The sequence below is a fragment of the Syngnathus scovelli genome, chromosome 8 (assembly GCF_024217435.2).
Source record: "Syngnathus scovelli strain Florida chromosome 8, RoL_Ssco_1.2, whole genome shotgun sequence".
NCBI classification, from domain to species: Eukaryota; Metazoa; Chordata; class Actinopteri; order Syngnathiformes; family Syngnathidae; genus Syngnathus; species Syngnathus scovelli.
The window spans coordinates 2730261-2754906 of NC_090854.1; the positions used below are offsets into that span (position 1 = coordinate 2730261).

General features: G+C 44.2%; 1 protein-coding gene across 4 annotated transcripts in view; it reads right to left on the bottom strand.

Moving 5' to 3' along the window:
- itgb2 (integrin, beta 2) overlaps window positions 1-24646 on the bottom strand; it is a 108301-nt gene that overhangs the window by 26723 nt on the left and 56932 nt on the right. For all 4 annotated transcript variants that reach the window (XM_049727693.2, XM_049727694.2, XM_049727697.2 and 1 more), the window contains 5 exons: window positions 23740-23835; window positions 23556-23645; window positions 23315-23452; window positions 22217-22407; window positions 19078-19310 (listed from right to left, as the gene is read on the bottom strand). In XM_049727693.2, coding sequence (XP_049583650.1) covers window positions 19078-19310; window positions 22217-22407; window positions 23315-23452; window positions 23556-23645; window positions 23740-23835 — 748 coding nt within the window. The remainder of the gene's footprint in view (window positions 1-19077; window positions 19311-22216; window positions 22408-23314; window positions 23453-23555; window positions 23646-23739; window positions 23836-24646) is intronic.

The window sequence follows — 24646 nt, forward strand, 5'->3', positions numbered from 1 at the left end:
ATGGAGGGGAGAATTAGTCTCCTCTCTTCTAAATCGTTTATTGAGTGTTATTAAAAGGAAAGGTGATGTAACAAAGTGGTAAACATGCCCTTTTCCGAACTTCTATGGCACGTGTTGCAGCCATGAAATTCTAAGTTAATTATTATTTGAAAAATAAAATAAACTTTATGAGTTTGAGCATTAAATATGTTGTCTTCGTAGTGTATTCAATTGAATATAGGTTAAAAAGAATTTTCAAATCATTGTCTTTTGTTTTTATTTACATTTTACACAATTTCCCAACTTCAACTGAATCCGGTTTGTACAAGTTAATAGGCAGGACAGAAGATTTTAAGTCTTGTGGAAGGAGGGGGTGTTGTACAGTCCCCCTCTGGATGAAGTGGCTCTTCTGGAGCAGTGGTTGTCAAACTTTTTTATATATTTTTGTAAAATGTCACGTACCCCCATTTGAGAACCACTGTTCTAAAGAGTGCTACTTCGCGTTGGGAGGGCTGGGCAACAGGAATGTTGTCTTTAGTTCCCAGGGAAGGAGGGGGGGGGGTGTTGTAGAGTCCCCAGTCCCCCTCTGGATGAAGCAGCTCTTTTTTTTTTTTTTAAAGAGGACTTCGCGTAGGTAGGGATAAAAAACTTGTGTGGTTGAGAGTGTGACTGGTAGGATAAATTGACTAAAGAGCAGTACTAGCAAATAACACAGGCTAGAAATGTGTTGAAAAGTCAATTTAAACCTGCATTGAGGATCCTCAAAGAAAAAAAATTGAAAAAATTTGAAAAAACTAAAACTACCAAATTAAGATGGGAAATGAAAACTGCAAATCTCCAAATAAAGAAGCTCTTGAAAGAGATAAGTACATGGTGAGTAGATTTCTTAATTGTATGCAATACATGCCGAAGTGGAAGAAAAAGTATGGAGCAGAAGGAAAGTTGAATGTTGAAATGTGGAAGAAGTGGTAGAAGTTTTGGAGGAGTGTGGCTGGGAAGAAAAGTAACTGAGAAAGGAAAGAAAACACAGATAAATGAAATGCGCTAGAGTGTGGTTGAAAGCTTCACAAGAGAGAAGAGAACAAATTCAAGAGACAAAACATAGAAAGATGAAAAGTGATGAGGTCACAAGTGTTTGTCAGACCGAACACAATAAGGCCCCAGTGCGCAGGTGCAAGGCCACAGCTCAAGCCGCGGCTCAAGCAGAGGGGCAAGAGGAGCTTCCGCTTCTATGCAAATCATGTATCCAAATTTAAAAGACCTGAAGCCTCACCCATATGACAGCAAAACATGTCATTGTTGTTCATTAGAACATTTTCTAGATTATTAGAACTCCTGTACAAGACTTATGACAATGCTTATTGTATACCCAGTGACAAATGACCAGAGATCAAATTGTGTGTGCACACTAAAGTTAACATTTGCAAATCAAGTGGTAAAGAATTGCAACTATCTTCTAAAAGATAAATAAAGAATTAGAATGTGCTGTCCTCACGTGTGTGGGCGGGAACCGGCTTCATGACCGACTGCAGGAAATGGCCAGCCTGTGACGAATCATTGGTGCCAGGCCCCCACCCCTCGCCCGCGAGAGCTGTGCATGTGTGTGCGTATGGGTTAAAATGATGAAATTGGCTAAACTTTTAGTGCAAAGAAATTGCTAGACTGTGGTCTATCCAATTTGCACCGCAAAACAGAAACAATTTTGAAAGATAAAAAACAGAGAAAAAGAAATACATCTGTGGGCAGAAATTGGTTCACAATAGTGCTCATTCGTGTCCCGCCCTGATGACAAATTCGAAAGGCAGAGAAAACATGTTTTCAGGAATTGGATGAAGCAAAATTGTGAATTTAAGACATTGCACTGCTACATTTAAGAGGACTAATTGATTGGTTGTGTTAAAAGATTATACAAACTTCTACACTGCTCAAAAAAATTAAAGGAACAGTTTTTTATCAGAGTATGGCATGAATTCAATTAGACTTTTCTGATAAGGTTTTGGTCAGGTAAGTGGCAGAGGGGGTTGTTAATCAGTTTCAGCTCTATTGGTGTTGATGGAATTAACAACAGGTGCAAGGGAAGGGCAACAACGAGATGGTCCCCAAAACAGGACTGATTTTGCAGGTGGAGGCCATTTCAAGTTCCTCCCTCTTGATCTTTTTTTAACTGTTTTTCCACAAGTGTTGGCTTTAGCTAGAGTCATTATCACGACTGGGAGCATGAGGTGATTTCTTAACCCTCCTGAAGTTGCGCAGATTGTCCAACTCCTCCAGGATGGCACATCCATGCGTGCTGTTGTAAGAAGATTTGATGTGTCTCCCAGTACAATCTCCAGAGCATGGAGGAGATTCCAGTAGACAGGCAGTTACTCTAGGAGAGCTGGACAGGGCCGTAGACGGTCCTCATTCCATCAGCAGGACCGATATCTGCTGCTTTGTGCAAGGAGGAACAGGTTGAGCACTGCCCGAGCCCTACAATGACCTCCGGCAGGCTACTGGTGTGAATGTCTCTGCCCAAAAAACAGAAACAGATTTCACAAGGGTGGCCTCAGGGCACGACGTCCTGTAATGTTTCCTGTGCTCATTGCTCAGCACCGTGGAGCTCGATTGGCATTTGCCATCGAACACCAGAATTGGCAAGTCCGCCACTGGCGCCCTGTGCTTTTCACAGATGAGAGCAGGTTTTACCCTGAGCACCTGTGATAGACGTGAAAGGGTCTGGAGAAGCCAAGGAGAGCGCTATGCTGCCTGCAACATCATTCAGCATGACCAGTTTGGTAGTGGGTCAGTGATGGTCTGGGGAGGCATTTTCATGGAGGGACGAACAGACCTCTACAGGCTAGAGAACGGCAGTCTGACTGTCACGAGGTTGAAATCCTTGCACCCATGGTGCAGTAGGTCCTGGGTACCTCCTGATCCACAACAATGATGCTATTGTGGCAAGAGTATGCTGACAGTATCTGGAGGATGAAGGAATTGACACAATTGCTCAGTGGCCTAGTAGTAGAGTGTCCGCCCTGAGACTGGAAGGTTGTGGGTTCAAACCCCGGCCGGGTCATACCAAAGACTATAAAAATGGGACCCATTGCCTCCCTGCTTGGCACTCAGCGTTAAGGGTTGGAATTGGGGGGTGAGATCACCAAATGATTCCCGAGCGCGGCACCGCTGCTGCTCACTGCTCCCCTCTCCCCCAGGGGATGGATCAAAATCACATGGGGCTGGGTTAAATGCAGAGGACAAATTTCACCACACCCAGATGTGTGTGAGAGACGATGATCATTGGGACTTGGGACTTTGAATGGCCCTCACGATCACCTGATCTAAACCCGATAGAACACCTCTAGGACATAATGTTTCGGTCCATCATACGCCGCCAGGTTGCTCCTCAGACTTTACAGTAGCTCACTGATGCCCTTAGACAGATCTGGGAGGACATCTCAATAGACACCATCCGTCTCATTAGGAGCATGCCGCGACGTTGTCAAGCATGCATACAAGCTCGTGGGAGCCACACAAGATATTGAAAATAATTTTGAGTTGCAGAAATTGAATTTAGGCAAAAAGGACGAGCCTGCCATATCATCTTTTCACTTTGATTTTTGAGGTGTCTGTATACTGAGCCCTCTGTAGGCTGAAAACCTTTATTTCCGTCAAAAGATGTGGCATCCTTTTGTTCCTGAGACATTAAACTGTCCATATCAGTATAGATACCCCCCCAAAAAAAAATTCACCATTGAAATCTGATGTGTTTTCAAAGTGTTCCTTTAATTTTTTTTGAGCAGTGTATATGTGTTAAAATCCGAGAGATTGAGTTGGTTAAATTTAAAAACAAACAAAAATTCGGATTAATTTGCCAGTAGATTTTTTGTGTTGTTTTTTTTTTTTTGATTGGTGGATTGTTCTATCAAGAACCTTAGGAAAAAATTACGATACATGAATGTTGTGTGAAGAGCTTGAAAATAGTGGGACCAATATGTGATGAAAAGACTCCTTTTTGGAGACTGTGTGAGGTGCAAATGAGGAAGGGTGAATGATTGCCTGAATGAAAGGAAAATACAGGTTGAATGGTTGAAGTTGTTGGAAATTAGTAGAGCACTTTGAAGAAAGAGTGATTTTGAGCAAGTTAACTGCTAAGAAAAAAAAGGTGCTTTTGGATTGATAATTAACTAGAGACAAAGAACTGGAGAACCAGTAACACATGCGGAAGATGTGTGAACTGGGAACTATGAAGCGTTTTGGAAAGAAAGTCAAATTAAATGATGATAGAATCATATGTAGTAAAGAACACATCCTCCCAATTAGTTTGTCAAGGTGTCAGGCATGGGCGTCGCCAAGCCTCAAAATGAGGGAGGGAGTAGGACAGATAGTGAAAGATAGTAATAATACAACACTTTACAACATACTATAGATTCTCTAATACATTTCGCGTCATACGATTAATTTAAGTTTTTTCTCAAACTTTTGCTGTAAACAATCGGAAGATGTTTCAAATTCAATAAAGAAACTATGAGGAAATGGTGTAGCTGTTAAGGGCACACGCTTGTGCGCTTCCCCGGTTAATCAACTTTTTTTTTAACTGATGAGGTGGGCAAAGGCACCATCTGCGACAGGACTTAGGTCCATTCTTCCAGTAACCAAGATCAGAGAATCTCCTTTAAAACAGGAGGCAATAACTGGGATAACCCATAATGGTCATAACCGTCATAAATGGTCTTTGGTCAGGAGGAATCATTAGGAAGTGCTCAAACTCTTCTCGCAAACACTGCTATTTGCCCAGTTCAAAAGGGCAATAAAATTGACTGGTGAATGATACAAGATTTGCAAAAAGCAGACGAAGAACAGTCCTTGGTACATAGCATGATCAAAGCATTCAAACGGAAAGATGTGTCAAATGCAAATTTACTGCCGCCTGATCTTTCTTCCCCACAGGTCAACAACCGCTCCAAGCCAGGAAACTGGGACAACATAAAGGTCGTCAAAAAGGACAAACTGGGCCAGCCATGGTGGGAGGGACCATTCCAAGTCTTCCTGACGACCCCCACTGCACTGAACATTGCTGGAAGGTCCAGCTGGTTTCACCTCAGCCACTGGAAGTTATAGAGAGTGCTGGACCCCATTTTCGGAGTGGTGGGGAAGTCTGATGACAAAGGGGCCTCATCGTTTAGGGCGGGGCATCTCAATGTTGGTGAAGAATCCAGCGATCCCCACTCTGACTAGGCAATGGGATATATTGGTGTCTCTGCCAACCTAGTAGCAAGGGGGACTCCACATGCCAAGTGGATCCTCTGCTGTGTTGTGGTTGAAGCGTGCTATGGTCTATTGACTCATCTGAATAGACCAAGTGACAATGTCGACCGAGGAAAAAGATGGTCACATGATGAGAACTTTGAGGACTGGTCATGGGACCCAAGAAACCCATACAAAACAAACACTTGGTACCAATATGTAAAGTTCACTGTGAGATCCCAAACACAGGAGGGATGCTATGTGTGTTCCAAACTCCCCCCCTTCCTCCACGCAAGTTCACCTGGAGGCCAGAGCAATGACTGTCACTGAAACGAAATGCATGACCTCTGTGGGAGGAGTTGGATTTCAACATCGTGCTGTCACAGTCAGTGATGCTACCCCTACCGCCCTGGACTCACAGAAAGGAACCTGTGATCGAACTCTTTTGGATTAATCTCAATGTGACTGTTGGAAGACGAAGAATGCCACAAGTGGCTTAAACAAAAAGGCTACCTAGAATGGACTACACATGTTTCATCCAAGGAAATGAAACCCACAAATGCATTAACGACTGCTCTCCAGGAGGAAACTGGATGGGAGCTTTGGACATCACCGCTGAGTGCCAGGATAGGAGAGCCATTTCAAGTGGTCAGGGCTCTCCTACCAGCATGTCTGCACCATCGGACGGGGCCTAATTCATTCAGAATGGCTCATGGCTTTGTGGTCACAAGAGTTGTCCGATGCTGCCCGCCAAGTGGACGAGTGTGTGCACGAGTGTGGGTGACCGACCACACCTACAGGATACAACATCATCAGCTGACCACGGCACACAACTCTCCTGGACGTCGACGCAGGGCTGTTGCAACCTTTGAACCATATTACCCCATCTGGGGTGTGACCCCCTCCGTGAGTCGTCACCTTATCGTGGTGGAGGGGTTTGCGTGCCCTTATGATCCTAGGAGCCATGTTGTCGGGGGCTTCATGCCCCTGGTAGGGTCACCCATGGCAAACGGGTCCTAGGTGAGGGGCCAGACAAAGCACGGCTCACAGAAGCCCCTTATGACGATTGAAATAAATGGACTTCGTTTTCCCTCGCCCGGACGCGGGTCACCGGGGCCTCCCTCTGGAGCCAGGCCTGGAGGCGGGGCTCGAAGGCGAGCGTCTGGTGGCCGGGCCTTCACCCATGGGGCCCGGCCGGGCATAGCCCGAAAAGGAAACGTGGGTCCCCCTTCCCATGGGCTCACCACCTGTGGGAGGGGCCAAAGGGGTCGGGTGCAATGTGTGCTGGGCGGCAGCCAAAGGCAGGGACCTTGGCGGTCTGATCCCCGGCTGCAGAAGCTGGCTCTTGGGACATGGAATGTCACCTCTCTGGCTGGAAAGGAGCCCGAGCTGGTGTGCGAGGCAGAAAAATTCCGACTAGATATAGTCGGACTAGCCTCCACGCACAGTTTGGGTTCCGGTACAAGCCCTCTCGAGAGGGGCTGGACTCTCTTCCACTCTGGAGTTGCCCACGGTGAGAGGCGTCGAGCAGGTGTGGGTATACTTATTGCCCCCCGGCTGGGCGCCTGCACATTGGGGTTCACCCCGGTGAACGAGAGGGTAGCCTCCCTCCGCCTTCGGGTGGGGGGACGGGTCCTGACTGTTGTTTGTGTCTATGCACCAAACAGCAGCTCAGAGTACCCACCCTTCTTGGGGTCCCTGGAGGAAGTGCTGGAGAGCGCTCCTTCTGGGGACTCCATCGTTCTACTGGGTGACTTCAATGCTCACGTGGGCAATGACAGTGAGACCTGGAAGGGCGTGATTGGGAGGAACGGCCCCCCCGATCTGAACCCGAGCGGTGTTCTATTGTTGGACTTCTGTGCTCGACATGGATTTTCAATAATGAACACCATGTTCAAGCATAAGGGTGTCCATGTGTGCACTTGGCACCAGGACACCCTAGGCCGCAGTTCGATGATCGACTTTGTAGTCGTGTCATCGGATTTGCGGTCGCATGTTTTGGACACTCGGGTGAAGAGAGGGGCGGAGCTGTCAACTGATCACCACCTGGTGGTGAGTTGGCTCCGATGGTGGGGGAAGATGCCGGTCCGACCTGGCAGACCCAAACGCTCTGTGAGGGTCTGCTGGGAACGTCTGGCAGAATCTCCTGTCAGGAAGAGTTTCAACTCCCACCTCTGGCAGAGCTTTTCCCACGTCCCGGGGGAGGCGGGGCACATTGAGTCTGAGTGGACCATGTTCCGCGCCTCCATTGTTGAGGCGGCCGACCGGAGCTCTGGCCGTAAGGTCGTTGGTGCCTGTCGTGGCGGCAATCCCCGAACCCGCTGGTGGACACCGGCGGTAAGGGATGCCGTCAAGCTGAAGAAGGAGTCCTATCGGGCCGTTTTGGCCTGCGGGACTCCGGAGGCAGCTGACAGGTACCGGATGGCAGGCGGAACGCGGCTTTGGCGGTTGCTGAGGCAAAAACCCGGGCGTGGGAGGAGTTCGGTGAGGCCATGGAGAATGACTTTCGGACGGCTTCGAGGAAATTCTGGTCCACCATCCGGCGTCTCAGGAGGGGGAAGCAGTGCAACGTCAACACTGTTTACAGTGGGGATGGCGTGCTGCTGACCTCGACGCGGGACGTCGTGAGTCGGTGGGGAGAATACTTCGAAGACCTCCTAAATTCCACCTACACGCCTTCCATTGAGGAAGCAGGGCCTGGAGACTCTGAGGCGGATTCTCCAATCTCTGGGGTCGAAGTCACTGAGGTAGTTAAAAAACTCCTCGGTGGCAAGGCCCCGGGGGTGGATGAGATCCGCCCGGAGTTCCTAAAGGCTCTGGATGTTGTGGGGCTGTCATGGCTGACACGCCTCTACAACGTTGCGTGGACATCGGGGACAGTGCCTCTGGATTGGCAGACTGGGGTGGTGGTTCCCCTCTTTAAGAAGGGGGACCGGAGGGTGTGTTCCAATTACAGGGGAATCACACTCCTCAGCCTCCCTGGTAAGGTCTATTCAGGGGTGCTGGAGAGGAGGGTCCGTCGGGAGGTCGAACCTCGGATTCAGGAGGAGCAGTGTGGCTTTCGTCCTGGCCGTGGAACAGTGGACCAGCTCTACACCCTCGGCAGGATCCTCGAGGGTGCATGGGAGTTCGCCCAACCAGTCCACATGTGTTTTGTGGACTTGGAGAAGGCGTTCGACCGTGTTAGGGTTTTCAGGTTAGTTTGATCCTATGATTATGTTGGAATGTAGACTGTAATGATTAAATCAATCACGTCTGGCCCTCACAATGCAGAGTCTGTTTCCCACAATAGTGTAAAACACCCCCTGCTCTGATCTTATCAGAGGCCGGGGGTTCACCAAACCTGTCCACTCCCACCCCCACTCTGTTCCTCCTAATAAATATGCCCTTGCAGGGAGGAGACTTTTAGACTTCATTCGATAATCGCTGTTCAGACAGCGACGAATGGACTCTCCACCTGCAGGTGTCTAAAAGAACTTGCTTGTCTTCTGTTTGGTTCTTGCAAAATAAGTTGGAGTGAGCAAATCTCTAACATTTTGGTGCCGAAACCCGGGACCCTCATACCCATCATCTGGCTGACGGAGGACGACGCGCTGTACACCGTCGACGGGCCAGCGTCCACTAGCCGGACCTGGTAAAGAAAGACCTGGGAAGGAAATTCTTCGCTGGGCCAGCATCTTAGGTCTGCCTTCGTCTGACAGAGGTGGATTGACGGGACCCGGCAGTGCAACGAACCAGGGGACAAGTAAGTTAAAGGCTTGGAATTGTGTTGTGTTGTTAAACGCGTAACACATAGAGGTGCACGGGAGATAGCTTGGGTTCAAGTCCCAGTGGAAGAAACAGGCTAAGAAAGGCAGAGCTTCTTTTTCGTTCATCGAAGAAGTGTGTAGACTCTTCTTTGTCTGTTTTTCCGAGCTGAGGGATCTGGCTTGGGTTAAAGTCCCAGTGGAAGGAACGTGCTAAGAAACACGGAGCTTCTTTTTTGTTAATCAAAGAAGGGCGTAGATTTTTCTTTGTATGTTTTTCCAAGCCAAAGAATAGCTTGGGTTCAAGTCCCAGTGGAAGAAACGGGCTAAGAAAAACAGAGCTTCTTTTTCTTAATTGAAGAAGGGTGTAGATTTTTTCTTTTGTCCGTTTTTCCAAAGCTGTTTGGGAGGGTTTTACACCCATCCCTGGATAGGCCTAAAAAAGCGCTGGAGTTTGTGTGATTGAGTGTGTGACTGGTAGGATAAATTGACTAAGAAGCAGTTCTAGCGTTGATCCATGGCAATAAAACAGGCTAGTAATTTGTTGAAAGGTCAATTTAAACCTGCATTGAGGATCCTCAAAGAAAAAAAAAAAAAAAAAAAAAAAAAAATTGAAAAAAATTGTAAAACCTTAAACTACTAAAATTAAGATGGGAAATAAGAACGGTAAATCTCTTGCTCTGCTCTTCTTTAAAACGAGAAGTTCATGGCAAGTAGATTTCTTAATTGTATGCAATACATGCTGAAGTGGAAGAAAATGTATGGAGTACAAGGAAATTTGAAATGTGGAAGAAGTGGTAGAAGTGCTAGAGTGTGGTTGAAAGCTTCACAAGAAAGAAGAGAACAAATCCAAAAGACAAAAGATAGAAAGTTGAAAAGTGATGAGGCCGCCATTCAATTGAGATTTGAAAAAGAATTCAGGGTACATAGTGGCATCCCATTCAATGATACAGCTGAGAGTGCTTATCAACAACAGCTTAAAAATGCGCTCCTCACTAATTTCCGCCCTGAAATAGGCAACTTGGTGAGGAAACATTTGGTGGAAGTGGATGTTGCAAGTGTGACAACAACTATGCAATGGGCCAGACATGCTGAAAAGGTGATCAAAAAAGGCAAAAGTTCTGATGTATTTCATCTAGATAATGATGATGATGAACTAGATGAAGATACAACAGTCTTCTTCCAAGGGTCCCAGCTAGGCAGAGGGAGAGGTAGAGGCCAACAAGGTCGCAGGCCGCCATATAATTCAAAACCCCCACGAGATTCTGACAACTGTTGGAACTGTGGGAGACGAGGACACTTCGCACGAGAGTGTCGTTTTGCAAAACAATATCAATCAAAGGGTGGAGGAAGGAAAAGAGGAAAAGCCTCATTTTTAGCATGACAAGCTTCCTCCTCTTTGACCGCTTATACTCATACAGAGAAAGAAAGAATAGATGCCCATATGACAGCAAAACATGTCATTGTCAGATTGTTAGAATTTTTTTTAGATTATTAGAAGTCCTGTCCATCCAAGAAGTATGACAATGCTGTTTGTATGCCCAAATTACAAATGACTAGAGCTCAAATTGTGTTACACTGAAGTTAAAATATGCAAATCAAGTGGTAAAGAAATGCAACTTGCTTCTAGGAGATGAATAAATAAAATTAGAATGTGCTGTCCTCGTGTGCATGGGAGGGACCAGCTCATGATCGACCACAGGAAATGGCCAGCCTGTGACGAATCATTGTTGCTGGGAACTACCTTTTGCATGCGAGAGCTGTGCATGTGTGTGCGTATATGTTAAAATGATGAACATTGGCTAAAGTTTTAGTATAAAAAAAATTTGCTAGACTGTGGTCTATCCAATTTGCACCGCAGAACAGAAATGATTTTGATATATGAATGTTGTGTGGTGAGCTTGGATGAATTGGGACCAATGTGATAGAAAGACTCCTTTTTGGAGACTGCGTATGAGATGCAAATGAACATTGATGAATGATAGCCTGAATGAAAAGAAATTACAGGTTGAATGGTTGAAGTTGTTGGCGACTACTATGGAAAATTAGTAGAGCGACTTTGATGAAAGAACGATTTTGAGCAGGTTGAATGTTAGAAAGAAACACGTAGCTTTTGGATTGATAATTAACTAGAAAAAAAAAACCAAAAAAAAATGGAGAACCAGTAACACATGTAGAAGATGTGTGAACTGAGAAATTGAGAAGCGTTTTGGAAAGAAAGTCAAATTAAATGATGATGGAATCGTATGTAGTAAAGAACACATTCTCCCAAAAAGTTTGTCAAGGTGTGAGGCATGGGCGTTGCCAAGCCTCAAAAGGGGGGGAGTGAGTAGGACAGATAGTGGAAGATAGTAATAATACAACACTTTATGACAATGAATTTTCGAATACATTTGGTGTTATATTGTGGTAAATTTTTTGTTCTGGTGTAGATAGTTTAGCAACACGAGAGATTTAGAGGTTCAAAAGAAAGACAGTTAAAAGAAAACATTTTTGATTTGGACAATTGCAGGCTAACAGGAACATGAGAAAGATAAGAACTACGAGGGGAGATCCAATTTCATTGGGGAGATTGAGAATTCACAGCACCATACTCTAAGTCACATTTTTGAGCAAGCATGACAATAACATGTGATAGGTCAAGACATACAGATCAGGGCTTGATGTGGAAAGCAGACCTCGATGAGTTGATTTTCAATAATGATACAGAAGACAACATACTGTCTGATTAAATTGGAACTATAGATAAAATGTAGCTCAAAAATAGGATGAGTTGCAGGATTTACGATATAAAAACGAGACCGCTGTTATTAGAAGAATTTGAAGTTTGGTAAACAAACATTACCAGCAAATTGATGGAAGCAGCTACATTTGGAGATAGTCTTACAAGTGTTCAAACCAGCCTGTCATTCTCAGTGTCAGGGCCCCTGAAACCCAATCCGAGTCTTCGCCTGCAGCCGTGAACAACCACAAAATGGTGCCTGGCTCTGAAGCACCTTTGACCTTTGGCGAAGGACAAGAAAAGACTGCTGTTGTGCTTGGAGGAGGACAAGTACACTCCAGAGGAAATACAACATCCTCGGGGACGAGAAAAGACAGTGGAAAGCGGAGGAACTCACAATGATGAAAATTGACTCATTTGAACAATGGACTCATTCAAGAGTGATGGATGGGGTCACTCCGAAGCAACAACAAAAGAACACCAACTTGATAGGGTGAAGTGCGGCAAAAAGATATGGACTTGGAGTGTCTGACAACCAAATCGCACTCCTTGCTACGGCGTTCCCAAATTTGGTGAAGCTTGGTTCAAAGTGGAAGGGAGGTTCATTGTGCACTGAGTTTGACAGAACTGAGGAGATTTGATAAATAAATAAAAAAAAATTTGAAAAATACGTAGGGCTACAGATTATAATCAGAGATTGAACGGATTTGGATAAAACAAATAGACTAAAACGGTAGGAAACAAGAGCAAGATCTTATATTTTGGCTCATCAAGCTTAAGATGTAGAGGTCGAGTTATATAAATTTTAGAACAGGACATTTGGCAGTCAGGAGGAAGCTAGGTTGCTCAATGTACCTACTCAATACAATAGTAAGGTTTTTTATACCACAGTGGAGGTTGGATGGTCAGAAAGTTAGGTACGTTCAATTTTTGACATTCACACAGTCATGCATAGGAGCCACACGGCGACAGTTAACAAGACAATGACTCCAATAGGGGCCACCTACGACTGCACCGACATGAAAAAGTAGAAGTGAGAGAGCAGAGTATGGGATTATCTGCTATACATTTACCAATAGGAGATTCTATCAAGAGAAGCTACATGAGAGATGGATTAGAATCTCTTTGTCTGCGTGGGTGCGTGTGTGTGCGTGTGTGTGTGTGTGTGTGTGTGTTCACACCCTGTGTGGGTGCGAGCGTGTGAGGACAAAGAAGGCATGGATAAGACAATCTCTTTTAAACCAGGAGGCAATAAATGGGAACGCCCCTGTCATAAATCGTTTTTGGTTAAAGGGAATCATTAGGAAGTGTTCAAACTCTTCCCGCAAACATTCCTATTTGCCAGTTAAATGGGCACTACAATTGACTACGAGAGTTGCAAACAACAGATGAAGAGCAGTCCTTGGCAGATTATATGATCAGGACGCTCAAACTGTGTCAAAGACAAATTTACTGCCGCTTGATCTTTCCTCCTCACAGGTCGACAACCCCATCAATCCAGGAGACTGGGTCTACATCGAGGTCATCAAAGGAAAGAACTGGGCCAGCCACGACGGGAGGGAGCATTCCAAGTCTTGCTGACTGCACATGTTGCACCCAAGGTTGCAGGACCCACAAATGCATTAACGACGACTGCTCTCCAGGAGGAAACTGGATGGGAGCTTTGGACATCACCGCTGTGTGCCAGGATGAGAGAGCCGTTTTCAAGGTGTAAGGGCTCTACTACCAACATGGCTGCACCATCGGACGGGACCTACTTCAGCCAGAAGAGTTGTCCGATGCTGCCTGCCAACTGGACAAGAGTGTGTGCGCCGGTGTGTGTGACTGACCTCACCTACAGACTAGAACATCATCAGCTGACGAAAACACGGGCACATATACAACTTCTTAGACGTGACAGTTGTGATAATGGTAATGAGACGTGGATTGCGTAGATGCTGTTCTGTTGAGCATGTATTACGGAAACTTGTTGATTTGACCATCGAAAAGCTTCACAAGTGATGGATACAATGATGTACTGTTTCTCTGTTTTTCTTTTTATTTTTTATTGATAGCATTCTGGTCGCCTGTGGCAACGGGGCCGTGTAAGAATTTTCCTGCTAATAACATCTGGCCAGCAGGTTTTTCGCTTACACAATAAGTTTGAGGTAATGCCTCATCTTCACTGGAAAGTGTTGCTATCATTGTTTGTTGTTTTTATTTTTACCATTCTACTTTCTTCATTATACGTATATATGTTTTTTTCTTGTTGTTTGGGGTGGCATAATCATATGATAAATCAGGAGGGAGATGTTAGGGTTTTCAGGTTAGTTTGATCCTATGATTATGTTGGAATGTAGACTGTAATGATTAAATCAATCACGTCTGGCCCTCACAATGCAGAGTCTGTTTCCCACAATAGTGTAAAACACCCCCTGCTCTGATCTTATCAGAGGCCGGGGGTTCACCAAACCTGTCCACTCCCACCCCCACTCTGTTCCTCCTAATAAATATGCCCTTGCAGGGAGGAGACTTTTAGACTTCATTCGATAATCGCTGTTCAGACAGCGACGAATGGACTCTCCACCTGCAGGTGTCTAAAAGAACTTGCTTGTCTTCTGTTTGGTTCTTGCAAAATAAGTTGGAGTGAGCAAATCTCTAACAGACCGTGTCCCTCGGGAGGTTCTGTGGAGGGTGCTTCGGGAGTACGGGGTGCCGAGCCAACTGATAAGGGCGGTTCGGTCCCTGTATCACCGATGCCAGAGTCTGGTCCGCATTTCCGGCAGTAAGTCGGATTCGTTCCCAGTGAGGGTTGGACTCCGCCAAGGCTGCCCTTTGTCACCGATTCTGTTCATAATTTTTATGGACAGAATTTCTAGGCGCAGCCGAGGCGTTGAGGGGGTCCGGTTTGGGGACCTCAGCATCGCGTCCCTGCTTTTTGCAGATGACGTGGTGCTGTTGGCTTCTTCAGGCCGTGATCTCCAGCTCTCGCTGGAACGGTTCGCAGCCGAGTGTGAAGCGGTCGGGATGAGGGTCAGCACCTCCAAATCCGAGTCCATGGTCCTCGATCGGAAAAGGGTGGAATGCCCTCTCCGGATCGGGGATGAGATCCTGCCCCAAGTGGAGGAGTTCAAGTATCTTGGAGTCTTGTTCACGAGTGAGGGGAGGATGGAGCGTGAGATCGACAGGCGGATCGGTGCAGCGTCGGCAGTAATGCGGACCCTGTACCGGTCCGTTGTGGTGAAGAGAGAGCTGAGCCAAAAGGCAAAGCTCTCAATTTACCGGTCGATTTACGCTCCTACCCTCACCTATGGTCACGAGCTATGGGTCGTGACCGAAAGAACGAGATCTCGGATACAAGCGGCCGAAATGAGTTTTCTCCGCAGGATGTCAGGGCTCTCCCTTAGAGATAGGGTGAGAAGCTCGGTCATCCGGGAGAGACTCGGAGTAGAGTCGCTACTCCTCCACGTTGAGAGGAGCCAGATGAGGTGGCTCGGGCATCTTATCAGGATGCCTCCTGGACGCCTCCCTGGGGAGGTGTTCCGGGCATGTCCCACCGGTAGGAGACCCCGGGGACGACCCAGGACGCGCTGGAGAGACTATGTCTCTCAGCTGGCCTGGGAACGCCTTGGGATCCCCCGGGATGAGCTGGATGAAGTGGCTGGGGAGAGGGAAGTCTGGGAGTCCCTCCTAAAGCTGCTGCCCCCGCGACCCGACCCCGGATAAGCGGAAGAAGATGGATGGATGGATGGATGGGTGTGAATGTCCTTGACAACCACAAAGTGTGGTCCGACGGAGACAGAGTCGTTCATACGCTTTTTTCCTTGGATCGGAGTTGGAAAACAATCAGTCTTCATAGAGACACTGCACTATTTTCAATCTTTTGTGACTTTCTCGCTGATGGACAAAACAGAGAGATCTAGGCTATTAGACTAATGGTCTTGCAAAACAAGATTGTTCTGGACTTAATGACTGCAGAGCAAGGTGGCGTGTGCCACATTATTGGGACTTCCTGTTGCACATACATTCCAGGAGTTGAGCTGTTGAAACTGGTGACTCCTGTGATTGTTGTGCTCATTTACGACCTGTTATGAAGTTTGAAGTCAGCTGTATCAAGATCTGTGTCTTCTAGCGTAGCACAGGTGCAAATACAACTTCTCAGGCATGTCGGATTTGATGACTATAATGTGCTACGAAACGTGGATTGCATAGATGATGTTTAGTCGGCTAAACAGCATGTTTTACAGAAACTAAATGATTTGACCACCGAAAATGCCCCACAAGTGATGGATACAATGATATACTGTTTCTGTTTTTCTAATTATTTTTATTTTTACTATTCTTCTTTCTTCATTATATTTTCTTGCTTGTGTTTGTTGATTGGGGTGACATAATCATATGATAAACAGGAGGGATATGTTAGGGTTGATAGATTAGTTTGATCCTACGATTATGTTGTAACCTGTAATAATTAACCAAACTTGTCCTGTCTTAACAAAATAGTAGAACAAAGTGCTAAGATCCTTTGAACTGATTGACCAGCTGTAGAGGAAGCAATCTAAGTTGTTCTGTTTACACAACATCGTAAAACACGCCCTGCTATGATTTGACCAGAGGCCAGGGGTTCACCCCCATCCTGTCCACACTCACCCCCACCCTGTTTCTCTCAATAAATATGGTCTTGCAAGAGGCCTAAGTCAGACTTCGTTCGAACATTGCTGTATGCACAGTGATGAACGAATTCTCCACTTGCAAGTGCTCAAAGGGCATACTGTCTCCCGTGTGGTTCTTGCAAATAAATTAGAGTGAGCACCACTCTAACAGGCAGCAGCAAACAAAGAAGTCTTCAGTTCTGTCTTAAATACATTGAGAGTTACAGCAGACATGCACATCTCTGGGAGTTTGTTCCAAATATTTGGAGCATAGAAGCTGAACGCTGCTTCTCCCTGGTTCTGACTCTGGGAACAGAGAGCAGACCTGTGCCAGATGATCTGAGAGGTCTGGATGGTTCGTAAGGGATCAGCAGGTCAGAAATATACTTGGGCCCTAGACCATTCAGAGCCTTATAAACCAATAAAAGTATTTTAAACTTAATTCTTTGGCAGACAGGACCTCAGAACTGGAGTGATGGGATCTATTTTTTTTTTGTTTTAGTGAGAACTCGAGCGGCAGCATTCTGAATCAGCTGCAGCTGTCTGATTGACTTATTAGAAAGGCCTGTAAAAACCCTGTTACAATAGTCAAGTTTACTAAAAACAAAAGCATGGACAAGCTTTTCCAAGTCTTGCTGAGACATAAGACCTTTAATCCTTGATATGTTCTTCAGGTGGTAGTAGGCTGACTTTGTAATACTTTTAATGTGACTATTAAAATTCAAGTCTGAGTCCATAACTACACCAAGATTTCTAGCTTGGTTTGTGGCCTTTAGCATCACTGAGTGAAGCTGAGTGGTGACTTTTAATCGTTCATCTGTGGCTCCAAAAACAATTACTTCAGTTTTCTCTTTGTTTAATAGGAGAAAGTTCTGGCACATCCAGTCATTGAGTTGTTCAATGCATTTAATCAGTGTTCGTATGGGATTATAATCTCCTGGTGATATGGTGTTATGAATTTGTATGTCATCCGCATAATTATGGTAACATATTTTGTTTTCTTTCATAATCTTAGCTAGTGGGAGCATGTAAATATTAAATAGTAGAGGCCCCAGGATTGAACCTTGGGGGACCCCACAGGTTATGTTTGTACAGGTATGTTCAGAGTCTCTGTCCTTTAAGTAGGATTCAAACCACTTAAGTGCTATGCCAGAAAGTCCCATCCAGTTCTCCAGACGCTCTAGTAATATGTTGTGGTCAACTGTATCAAATGCAGCACTGAGATCCAGTAATACTAAGACTGAGATTTTGTTACTGTCTGTGTTTAAGTGAATGTTGTTGAAGATCTTAACGAGAGCCGTCTCAGTGCTGTGGTGCGGTCGGAAACCTGACTGAAAGTCATCGAAACAGTTGTTTAGTGCCATATAATTAGTCAGCTGCTTAAAAAACAGCTTTTTCAATTATTTTACTTAAGAACGGTAGGTTTGATATGGGCCTGTAGTTATTCATCACTGAATTGTCTAAATTATTCTTTTTTAGGAGTGGCTTGATGATTGCAGTTTTCAGGGCCTGTGGGAACACACCTGAGACAAGTGATGTGTTTACAATGTGCAGGAGATCTGAGGCCATGCAATTAAAAACTGTTTTCAAAAAGCTCATTGGCAGAATATCCAAACAGCAGGAGGAGGATTTCAGATGTTGTATTCCCATCTCACCTGCAAGGCGACCACGATTGTGTGTGATGTGAGTCACCCTGCTCACTCTTTGTTTGCTCTTCTGCCCTCTGTGAAGAGGTACAGGAGCCTGTGCTCCCGCACTACCAGACTCAACAACAGCTTCATACTCCAGGCTGTTAGGATCCTGAACTCTCTCCCCCCTCCTGCGTAACGTCCTGTACTTTTGCGCTATATTCTGACTGTCTGCTGTGTGCACACTTGCTCCATTTTTGCTCCTCTTATTTATTATGTTATTTGTTTATTTGTTATTTATTCATCACTCTTATTTATTCATTGTTTGTGCCTTCTTGTTTTTACTTTTTGTGTTGTTTACTTGTATGTATATTGTGTACTATGTCTTGTCACCGTGGGATAGTGGGAAACGTAATTTCGATCTCTTTGTATGTCTTGGCATGTGAAGAAATTGACAATAAAGCAGACTTTGACTTTGATTATGTCCTCCAGGTTTTTATGTTTGATTGGAACAAATTGTGTCATGCCATCACAAGTGAATTTGAGTTCTGTGCCAACACGTATCCTGTACCTGCAATGGAGGTGGTGACCGTTTGTCTAATTTTCAGAATTTTGTCTGTGAAGAAGGAGGCAAATTCATTGCAGGCCCTAGTGGATAGAAGTTCAGAGGCTACTGACACAGGAGGGTTTGTTAGCCTGTCGACAGTAGCAAACAGGGCACGGGAATTTTTATTGTTTTTGGAGATGATGTCCGAGATAAAAGATTGCCTTGCATTTCTCAATTCCAGATTATAATTACAAAGTTTCTCTTTATAAATGTCATAATGAACATGGTGATTTTGTTTTCGCCACCTGCGTTCAGCTTTTCGGCATTCTCTCTTACTGATTCTAACCAGGGTGTCATTTCTCCATGGAGATTTCTTCTTGCCAGAGATCACCTTCACTGGTGCAATGGCATCAATAAAATTTGTAACTTTAGTGTTAAAATTGTTCACAAGTTCATTAACTGTAATGCAGGAGAGGGCAGGTGTCGGAGAGAAAGTCTGGATAAACATTTCTCTAGTGTTATCAGTGATGTACCGTTTTGAGATTACCTCCGTTTGAACACTTCTATGTACAGAAAATGCATGTAAAAGAAACAAACATACCTCCGCATAATTTATTCTGGAACTTCTCACAATGTTCGTCGTCACATTCACAGAAGTCACCGTAGTAACTGCCTCCACTTGCTGTTGTGTGGCACTGACATCTTCCACACACACAGTCTCCATGACTCTCACATTCCATACCACTTTGGCTCAAACAATATCTTCTCAGGGAATGTTCATCTTTGTTGCCAATGGAGCATTCACAGAACTGACCGACAGAGCCTTGAGTGCAACTTAAAAAGAATGAGAGAAACATCAACATTTCAAGTTCATTGTATGTACATAACACTCCTGGATATGAACACATTGTTTTTAGGAGACTAAGTCATTCTTTAAATTTTTAATGTGACCAATAAAACAAAGAAAAAACGAAGGGGTAAAAAACTACAACCACAGAAAAAAATCACAAACATATCATGAAAAACAATGCTTCATTTGAAGGGCAAGCAAGGAAAATGGTTTATCTAATCTAAGCAGCTATGGAACCATAGGCTGTATATTCATATGTATGCTGCATATGTTGCTTGATATGTGCATTTATTTGAGTGTTTACTCTATCCCAGTTTAACTTGTTGGTTGTTGGCATTAGAAGTGCTCAGCCGATTCAGATTTCGGGTCTGGAGCTGCACGATTCAAAAGCTAGACGTCGGCTGAGCCAACACAATGGGCCGCCACGGGTAGGATTGCTGAATGCACAAAGGACGACCGCAGTCACCATCCATCGCAGGCCACAGCAGGCAACGCAGCTGGGGAAATCTGTGGAAAGGGCCTGATGCACTGAGTCTTTGCCACAGCCCGAGCGTCCTGGCGTGGAGCGGGCGGAGGGGCTGGTCGAGAGCAGTAGCCAGTGAAGACGAACTGCCGCCCACTCGCGCTGCAGCTATGGTGGAAGGAGGGGCTGTGCACCACGTGCCCTTTTTCTTGCGAGCCTTTTGTTGTTGGTGCTTTTAAAATGTTGCACCGACATTCTAAAATCTGAACAATTCCTGAGATGATTGTGCTTGATGCCCTAATCTGCTGCAAATGAATGCTGAGTCGTGTAATGGCTGTGGCCAACGTGTGCAATGCAGGCATCAAGAACAACACAAACCAAAAACAACACACCCCGAAGTTGATGCAACCAATCAGTGTTCGTCAGCACAGCACGCCCCCTCAAACATAGGTAGGTAGACTTCCGGTTTGCCACGTAGAGCGCCGCAGCGTCACGAGAGAGACGATCTACATTCCTAAATTTGTATATTATTTTCTAGTTTTTCCTCGCTTTTTATGTTTTTTACTCCTTTTATGGCAGTTTACTGTTGTTGAAAGTCGCTGACCGTCAATCCCTGCCATTTCGACCACGTCACTGTTTGGCTCTCAGCGGAGGTTTGTACTGCTTTGTGCACCAACTGCACCCTTCTTTTAGAGAGGTTGTCCCTGCTAGAGGGACGTGTCCGCCAGCTAGAGCAGAATAGTGTGATAACAGTAGATGTGGCGGACACAGATGCGGACTGTAGTCAGCCCGCTAGCCCAGTTAGCATTAGCCCCAAACATCTTGCTAACCGCGATGAGCCAGTTACGACTCATAGTCGTCCCAAGCCATCTCGGTCTACTGGCTCTTGCACCTTGGTCATAGGTGACTCCATTACCCGAAACATCACGCTTAAAAAATCCAGCCACGGTAATGTGTATCCCTGGAGGCAGAGCGCCCGACATAGAAGCTAACCTTAGGGAGCTGGCTCGCAATAAGTCTAGTCAACAGCGTAGGTCCAACAACACTACCTACTCTGATATAGTGATACACTGTGGCTCCAGTGATGTTAGGATGAGGCAATCAGAGATCACAAAGAAAAATATAGCGAGGACTTGTGATCTCGCCAGAAAGATGAGTCGGCATCGAGTATTTGTGTCTGGCCCCCTGCCTGGGAGAGGCACTGATGAGAGGTTTAGTAGATTAGTCTCCCTTAATCGATGGATGGCCGGTTTCTGTAAGAAGCAGGGACTGTATTTTATAGATAACTGGTCCTGGTTACCAGCCAATCGCACTTGCCCTCATACCTATGGGCAATTTGGAGTGCTCATTCGATACCTAGCGTGTTTTGGGGATGTGAGAGGAAACCAGAGTTCCTGGGGGAAATCAGCGCTGGCACGGGTAGAGCATGCAAACTCTACACAAAGAGGGCTGGAGGTGGAATCGAACCCATAATCTCTGAACTGTGAGGTGGACATGGTAACCAGTGTGCTAGTGCTTTTTTTTATGTTTAAATTATTTGTTGTTTTTGTTAAAATTATTGTCTCAATTCCTGCCTTGTGTTAAGTGCCTCCTGGTAAATAAATTCCCAAACATATTTTCAGCCTCCTCCAGTTTGTTCTGGAAACTCGTGTTACTTAGCTTGAGCTGCCTTTTAAACACCTACAATTGCCTGTTACAATAAAACCGTTTTTTTTTTTGTTTTTTTTTTGTTTTGCTTTTTAAAAAATATATATTGTTCTATAAGTGTTTCATGACCATCTTTCTCATCGGATTTATCTGTCATCTGTACAGGTTAATGAACCCAAATTGGTGCCACTGACAAAAATCTATGGACATTTTGTTAGAGCCCTATATGCAGAATGCTTTCTGTAAAACAAGCTGGACTAATACACTTCATTCCAGCTGCTGAGGGTGGACCACACAGATTATAAGGTTTAAGGGGCAAGTCTTTTCCCCACACAGGGTCAGTTTGCTTAGTTATTTTTTTCTCAATACAGAAAAACACGTTAAACACTGCATTTTATGTTTACTTGTGTTATCCTATTCTGATATACATATATATTTGTTTGATGATCTTAAATATTAAAGTGGGGAAACTGCAAATAAAGTACAAATTTGAGGAAAAAGGCTTTGAACAAATTTGGAGTGCAGTGTAATGAGAGAAATGCTTCTCTGCATCCCTCCACTGTACTATGCTCATGAGAAAGGCACGAACCACCTCTGTTGCACAGTACCAAATCCGTGTCCAATGAGCAAGATATATTGCTTGTGTATGCATGTGTTTTCTGGTTCTCTTTGTAGTATAATGAATATATTTGAATTAAAACTGGATTGTCCTTTGGGAAAGAAAAGTGTTGACAGACAAATAAATAATAAATATGTGATAAATGAAAGGATAAAGTTTACCTGCAAATACCACAGTTTATTCTTCCTTTGCCATTACAATATTGTGGGCTACTTTCGCTTGGATCTTTACACTGACACTCACAGCTTGTAGATAAGGTCACCATCAATGTGTCTTTAATACCAAGTGGTCTGATAGTGAATGTCTTGTTCTCCATGCATGAGTCTGCTGTTACTGACACATCAAAAGAAATCTGTGGGGAACATTTTAAGAGCCATTCTGAGAAAAGACCCTTAAAAAATGTCAGTTAATCATTTCATAAAACATGAATTATTCTCACAATTAAAAAATTTCCAGCGTGTGGAGAGAGAGAGAGAGAGTTTTGAGAAGAGAAATTTTGTGTAGTTAAGATTGGCAAGGGGAAGATTTAAAAGAGGTTTGAGCAGCTGATCAATGTGTACAGATATAACCCTCTTTTTGCTGCAGTCTCTCATTTTCATTTGCTGCCTCAACTTTGTGGTTGTCGCAACCTGGTGAACGCTTCTTGCAGTGTCTTCACTTAAGCCGTCAGTCAATGACTAATTTACAATGAGGCTCTGTCAATTTGTAATTGATAATCACGTGTGGGCACTTTTAAGTGAACGTGAGAATAATGGCTCTCAATACATTACTTTTGAAGGCCCAATACACATCAGTCCTTATGATGGCCAGTGTTTGATTCTAAGCATTGATTTTGCAGGACGTATTAATTGAGCTTCAAGTGCTGTATGTGCACGTGCTACATGGGATGGTTGGTCAACCTAGTCCAGGTTCAGGTCCTAAAAGAAACAGGTAGCCATGCAGTGCCTGTTATAGTGTTCAGAAATAAGAGAACAAATGAAGAAACAACAAAAAAATCACCGCATTTTCTCAAAAACTGAATTTAAGTGCATTATCACATCCTATGCCTATTACAGAGATGTGGCAGTCACAATTGCTTTGTAATGTTGAGGAAAATCACAATAATAAAAGACTGAAAATATGTAATAACCATGCCCTCTGTACTTCCAAAATCCCATATGCACCCCTAGTACAATACAGTCCCGTACCATACAGTACCATAAATTTTCATTGTATTTTATATAATATAACCAAGCTTTAGAACACTACAAAAAACTGACCTTCTGTCCCACATGAACATTGTCACAAACGCCTTTATTGTTCCCTTCTTGTTTTGCATTATCACAGCGTGGAGTGTAGACAACTCTTACATTTTCAGGGAGAGTATCATGAGTTAGGGTAACTTTGGAGGACAATCTCTGCAAATACAATTGTTTTGAAGGATTATGCAAGACTCCAATGCAGGAATAAAAATTACAATTGGTTTTTGAAAACTGAAAATAATTATAGTTCAAGACTTACATTATATGCTTTTTCAATCAATTGAACAACATTAATAGAATCTTGTGACAGAACTCCCACCTCAGATTTTGGAATCATTCTGGAGAGTTGCTTTAAAAAAAATGGGAAGTATGGTTAAAAATCATTCAACACCCCACCACACTATATAGATAAAAAGATACATATACTGATAAGAAGATTTTACCTTGTACGTGTTTTCCACGTCTTTTGTCACAGCAAATATTGGTTGGATATGTTCTTTTTCCAACTGCATGGCTACTTGTCCAACAGAGGGGTAGTCCTTCACATTAATATAGTTAAACATTTACGCGCATAAGTTTATGCATTTACACGCATAAGTTACTGCATCATATTCATCATGTAATTACTAGTAATTACAGTTTAACATACTGTATTGCTATTACATGCTGTATTTCAATTAAAGGGCAGCTGCGTGGCATATGATGTTAGCACTATTGCACAACAAGAAGGTTTAATTTATGACTGTATTGTGTGGAAATTGCATGTTTTTTTTTATAGTATGTGCTTGATGTTTTTACCCCTCCATGAGTCATCACCTTACCATGATGGCGGCGTTTGCATGTCTCAGCGAGTCTAGGAGCTAAATTGTCTGGGGATCTATGCCCCTGGCAGGGCCACCCTTGGTCCTAAGTCCTAAGTCCGGTCTTTCAAAATCGAGCCCATTCAGAGACCGACTCTCCGTTTAAATGGTAAAAACTCTCCTTAGTTTATGTTTCGACCCAAACTAACGCATTTATACATCCACAATCATCATACACGTAACATCAATTAACATAAACAATTGATTAACAAGTGTAACACTAAACTTACTAAACTGTGATTATCTTTACACATGAATCATAACACTTTATGATCATGGAAATCCCTACGATAACATATATCATCTTAACACATGAAACATAACACTTTATGATCATGGGCCCCCCTACGCCTACGTTAACATATGTGACTATTTTGTGAAGCTGTTACAGGTTATATATTTTAGTGGAAAGCAAAAATAACTAAAAGTACATTGGCTCTATAGTTGTGTGTGCAACTTTGAATCGGTCTCATGTCAAGATTTGGCATCA